Consider the following 6,000-nt stretch of genomic DNA (forward strand, 5'->3'; position numbering starts at 1 on the left):
CTTCTTTCTTTATTAGGATCCCCATTAGTACTAGCATGAACATTGGCTATTTTCCTGAGGCCTGTACTACGAAGCCGGATTTTCGCTTAGCGAGCTAACTTCAGGGAAAACTCTGGTTTCCGGTCCTACGACGCTGGTTCTCTACTTAGCGGGCTAGATCTCCATCGTAACTTATGCTGAACGGCTAACCTGCTCCGGGGCAGGTAACCCAGCTAGCAGGGAACGTTCTCACATCTTTGGCTAACATTACCTACAGGTTCTAATAATGTTTTAAAGAAACGTTTTAATCTGATGTTCAAAGAACCTTTTTAGGGTGTTTATTATTTCAAATAATGTTCCTAAAAGGTTTAAGGTTAACTAAGACATAACGTTTTAACTGCAACATTCAGAGGATGTTTTGAGGATGTTATTGAGGCCTGAGATGACAAAGTGTTTAATAAAATGTTCCTTTAATGTGATATGTTAACAACAGTGGAAAGTTTTGCCTGCAACATTCTAAGGATGTGTTTTGGACGTTTTTGGAGTAACACATTAAAGATGTTCTTTATAAAACGTTCCCTCAAGACGTTCTTTTAAAACGTTCCCTCAATGTTACATGATAACAAATGAAGAACATTCTCCAAGAAACCTTCAGATGATGTTTTCAGGAGGTTATTCTTTTTTTATGAAACGTTCCTGTGATGGCAAATATCAACACGGTCATGGTCAACGTCAGATGTATGTCTACAGCGCTTTAAAAAACAAGCTCGTTGCTTTTATTTGAAAACGATATTTTAGAAAAATCTGAGGTCACCATATTTACCTTTTTGAAAAAAAAAAACAAGCACGTAATTCACGATAAGCTGTAAGCAGATATTGCATGTTTGCGGTAGCATGTGTGAGTTCCCAGCTAGAAATTATTGTTACCATTCATTTTTCTAGGAATGCTTTCAGCGGGACGTTTTATTTTGGTTCCCAGAATGTTCTTCTGAAAGGTAGGATAACGTTCTTTAAAAACATTCTTGAAATGCTTGGTGATGACCTTCTTAAGATGTTTTTGATAACGTTGTTAGAACATTATGCCCTACTATTCTTAAAACGTTTTCAGCTGGAAGTTTTTGTTTGGTTCCCAGAATGTTCTTCTGAAAGGTAGGATAACGTTCCCTAAAAACATTCTTAACATTTTTGGTGATAACTTTCTTAAGATGTACGAGCGCATTGAGACAATGAATAGGACGTATAAAGACGAACTGCATGCCAATATTCACTCACATGCACTTATAATCACACTAAGGTATGTAGGCCCACAGCATTCATAATAATCATATGTGTAAAATATCAGAAAAGAACATTTTTTTCTGACTTTAAAGGTTGTGTCTTGTATGTAGGTTCTAACTGTTGGATAAGCTAACTGGCCGTGTGCGGTTTGTGAGGGCTGCGTATAAACAGTGTCCGCTGTTTATGCATATTGGATAAAAACTGTTATTACACCCATTAGATTTGAGACCGACAGATAGAAGAGCGGACCGACTGTCACTGCCTGTTCCCTGTTCGTATTTGTATGTGTTTGTTTGTTTCTACTGTGTGTCTCTCTCCCTCCCGCCCCACTGCCTGCTGGTCTGCTCTACACCCGGAGACTATTCTCCAATTAGAACACTGAGCAAGTGCATTGAGCACATCATTGACTGGATGACTTAGAACTTTCTCCAATTAAACAAACAAAAAACTGAGATCGTTGTTTTTGGAGCAAAGAAGGACCGACAAAAAGTAATCACAGAGCTTCAGTGGGCAGACTACAAAGTCACTCACAAAGCAAGAAATCTGGGTGTAGTGATGGACTCACACCTGAGTTTTAACAGTCACATTACAACAGTTATTAGGTCTGCATACTACCACCTGAAGAGTATATCAAGGATTAAAAAACTAATGTCGCGACAGGATTTAGAAAAACTTGTCCATGCTTTTATTTTCAGTAGACTCGACTACGGCAATAGTGTATTCACAGGGCTCACTAAAAAATCAATCAGAAACCTTCTGGGTCGGGTCTGCTCTCTGTTCCGAGAGTAACCACTAAACATGGAAAAGCAGCTTTTAGTTATTATGACGCAACAATTTAGAACAAACTTCCTAAATCATGCACGTCCGCCGAAACACTTCCTATTTTTAAATCCACATATTTGCCGTTGCGTGCCGCTCTAGCTTTTTTCCAGCATATTCTTTGACAACTTTGCCTGCTTTTGCCTGCTTTTGCCTCACACTAATTTTGATGTCTCTCCCAGGAGGAATCCAAGGCCTTCCACACTCCTAAGACCAGCCAGGCCTCTCTACCCTGGGACAACTGTTTCCCACTGCCGCCATCACCAACCTCCACTCCCAGCTCCCCTTTTCTAATAAACAAATGTTACTTTCACCAGCTGATTCCGAGTCTGATTCTGGGTCCCCTCCAGTACATGTGACACCGACAGTGGCTTGTACTAGCTGCTGGTCGCATATCAAAAATAAAAAAAAATAACTCTGATAAATCGGAACGATAAAGCACATTATCCTATTCTAAAATAATAACATTCTGGCAACATAACAAAATCTAACTTGCAGCTGAAAACGTTTTAAGAATAGTAGTTCATAATGTTCTAACAATGTTATCAAAAACATTTTAAGAACGTTATCACCAAACATTTTAAGAATGTTTTTAGAGAAAGTTATCCTACCTTTCAGAAGAACATTCTAGGAACCAAAATAAAAGGTCCCGCTGAAAACGTTTTAAGAACAGTAGGGCATAATGTTCTAACAATGTCATCAAAAACATTTTAAGAACGTTATCACCAAACATTTTAAGAATGTTTTTAGAGAACGTTATCCTAATGTTAAGAAGAACATTCTGGGAACCAAAATAAAACTTCCCGCTGAAAACATTCCTAGAACAGTGAATAGTAACATTCTCAGAATGTTTTTAAAACCAAACATTTCTAGCTGGGTAAGTATTTCCTCAGGTATTTCCTGAACATCTTGTCTCTCAGCCCGTAAACCAGCGGACTGATGAGTCGAGGCAGAACGTGGATCAGTATTGACATGATGAAACGAATGGTCAGCACTCCTCTGGGGAAAAGAAACGTGAGACCCTCGATGGATAAGTAGAAAACATATGTCAGCATGCAGAGCAGCAGCTGGAATCCGTGCAGCAACACTGTGTTTCTCGCCTTTTTATTATCTGCCGCCGCTAACTTCGCTGCGCAGATTATCTGGAAGTACGTGTACAAAAGAGTGAGCCAAATTATCACCAGACACACGATGTTGGACACGTCTCGCCTCTCTTTAAGCATGGGGTTTCTGAAGATGTTTGGCATGAAACAAAACATCCTGGAGCGAAAGAAGTCCAGGGACTCTGTGGCCAAAGCGTTGAAAATATCCGGAAGTACGGTGAGGAGTCCGATCAGCCACATGAGGCCGATAACGGCGTATGTTTTCTGCACCGTGCAGATGAGGGAGTGTTTGAGAGGGAAGCACACGGCGATGTAACACTCCACCGCCATCACAGCCAGCGTGAACGGGTTGTTGGCGTCGGATAATATGGCAATGCTGAGCAGGAACATGCAGAAGGAGACGTTGAGCGTGTAGACGATGTAACTCAGGACATAGACCAGAGTGAAGGTGGTCAGCAGGATCATGTCGTTCAGAACCAGGTGGATGTACAGGATGTAGCGAGGGTTCATGTTGAAAACCTGCAGGAGGAGAGACAAATATAGATATAACATATACGATAGAATCAAGTGTTAAATCAGACTTTAGTTCCACCTGGAGTAAATCCACCAGCTACCCTGCAGTATACAAAGTCATTCAAACTAGCTGCACCGTTACCAGCTTTGAGAACACTTTCATGATCAATCATTATAAAACATATCATATCTATTATTCTGAAATGGACCAATCTGCACAACGACTACTTTTACTGTCGCTACTTTCACTATATTTTGATGATAATACTTTTCTACTTTTACTTGAGGAACATTTTGAATGCAGGACTTTTACTGAAACAGAGTATTCCTACACTCTGGTACTTCTACTTTTATTCAAGGACAAGATCTGAGTACTTCTACTTTTACTCAAGTACAAGATCTGAGTACTTCTACTTTTACTCAAGTACAATATCTGAGTACTTCTACTTTTACTGAAGTACAAGATCTGAGTACTTCTACTTTTACTCAAGTACAATATCTGAGTACTTCTACTTTTACTCAAGGACAAGATCTGAGTACTTCTACTTTTACTCAAGTACAAGATCTGAGTACTTCTACTTTTACTCAAGTACAATATCTGAGTACTTCTACTTTTACTGAAGTACAAGATCTGAGTACTTCTACTTTTACTCAAGTACAAGATCTGAGTACTTCTCCCACCTCTGCTGAAGTTGCTATATTGTTATAATAAAGCTCCTTATAAAGACATAGCAACATTGCTATTTTTCTAATTACAAAAGCTCCAAACAACGCATTTTAAACATCCATTCACAAGTGTTAAGTGGATGTACCTGGTGTTTCCTGAAGGTGTGCACCAGCATGCCATTGATGAAGTTGATGAAGATGTAGAGAACCACAATGACAACATTCTTGATTATCGCCACGTTCAAACTGTCCCGGTACACGACGGTGGTGAAATTACTCATGAGGAGACAAGCTGAGAAAACAAGAAGAAGAGATACAAAACAACGTCAAAATGATGTAAACAATTTGCCAAAAAGAAGTTTATGAAATGTTTGGTCTGTATTATTTTCTCAATTGTTATCAAGTGTTTAATTGACAATATAGTTATCTTCAAAGTATGGCTGTCAAAAACATATAATATAAGTAACGCATGTTATTTATCAGCAGTTCAAAGCGCTTTTAACAGAAATTAATATTTCAATCAGGAGAGACGTGATGTATGGAATACATGTTTATTATCGGGTCACATTATATAAATGAAACATAATGATGACAGTTTATAACAAGTGAATGAAATGGTGTTTGGCGATTAGGCCCAGGATTTGTAGGATGTCATTCGGGAAGGGAAGAACCGTTTCCGATGAACCCCCCTGGGTCTAGACACTGGTGGTGGTGATGAGTGGTTAGGTCCGGTTGGAAGGGAGAAGGTTGAGCTTGGCCCTGAGTTGGAAGCAGGAGGCGAAGGGGTGGAGGAGGGTTGCGCGTTGACACCTGGAAGACAGCTGATGGAAAAGGGGAGAGCATATATAGAGGGATTAACAGGTGCGATGATTAGGCTTGTGAATGGAGGGAAGTGATAGGTTAGCTGAGGAGTGGCGCTCCCTATCCTTTAGTGAAGGGAGCGAGTATTGCCATGACGCGCAATACGAAGTGATAGGTCTTCCTGCCTGAACTTGCGCTGAGCTTCATTTCAATCAGGAGAGACGTGATGTATGGAATACATGTTTATTATCGGGTCACATTATATAAATGAACATAATGATGACAGTTTATAACAAGTGAATGAAATGGTGTTTGGCGATTAGGCCCAGGTTTTGTAGGATGTCATTCGGGAAGGGAAGAACCGTTTCCGATGAACCCCCAAAAGAAGTGAAAGTATGAAGTACTGAACGTGATGAAATCTTACCTTGTGGGATGCAGTGGAAATCTATGGATGAAAAGAGAGGTTAATACATGTGGGGATTTAGACGTACTGATGCCTCCTAGGCATCCTCCCTGGAAGTACAGGGCTTCCTGGACGTACAGGGCATCCTGGACATACAGGGCATCCCGGACGTACGGGGCATCCTGGACGTACGGGGCATCCCGGACGTACGGGGCGTCCCGGACGTACGGGGCGTCCCGGACGTACGGGGCTTCCCGGACGTACGGGGCTTCCCGGACGTACGGGGCATCCCGGACGTACAGGGCGTCCCGGACATACAGGGCTTCCCGGACGTACGGGGCATCCCGGACGAACGGGGCATCCTGGACGTACAGGGCATCCCGGACGTACGGGGCAACCTGACTTCGCAGGGACACATTTTATACAGACCCGAAGGTT

General features: G+C 41.3%; 1 protein-coding gene across 1 annotated transcript; it reads right to left on the reverse strand.

Annotated features, from left to right (window-relative positions):
• Positions 1 to 2,945: 2,945 nt before the first annotated feature.
• LOC307038940 (odorant receptor 131-2-like) lies at positions 2,946 to 4,634 on the reverse strand (the record flags this gene model as incomplete). Its single annotated transcript, XM_079680612.1, has 2 exons — positions 4,505 to 4,634; positions 2,946 to 3,698 (listed from the first exon to the last, which is right to left on the reverse strand). Exons 1-2 carry the CDS (start codon positions 4,532 to 4,534, stop codon positions 2,946 to 2,948), a joined length of 783 nt encoding a protein of 260 aa, XP_079536738.1. The 5' UTR covers positions 4,535 to 4,634.
• Between the last annotated feature and the right edge of the window lie 1,366 nt (positions 4,635 to 6,000).

This window comes from Notothenia rossii (genome assembly GCF_949606895.1).
Source record: "Notothenia rossii genome assembly, chromosome: 5".
Classification (NCBI taxonomy): domain Eukaryota; kingdom Metazoa; phylum Chordata; class Actinopteri; order Perciformes; family Nototheniidae; genus Notothenia; species Notothenia rossii.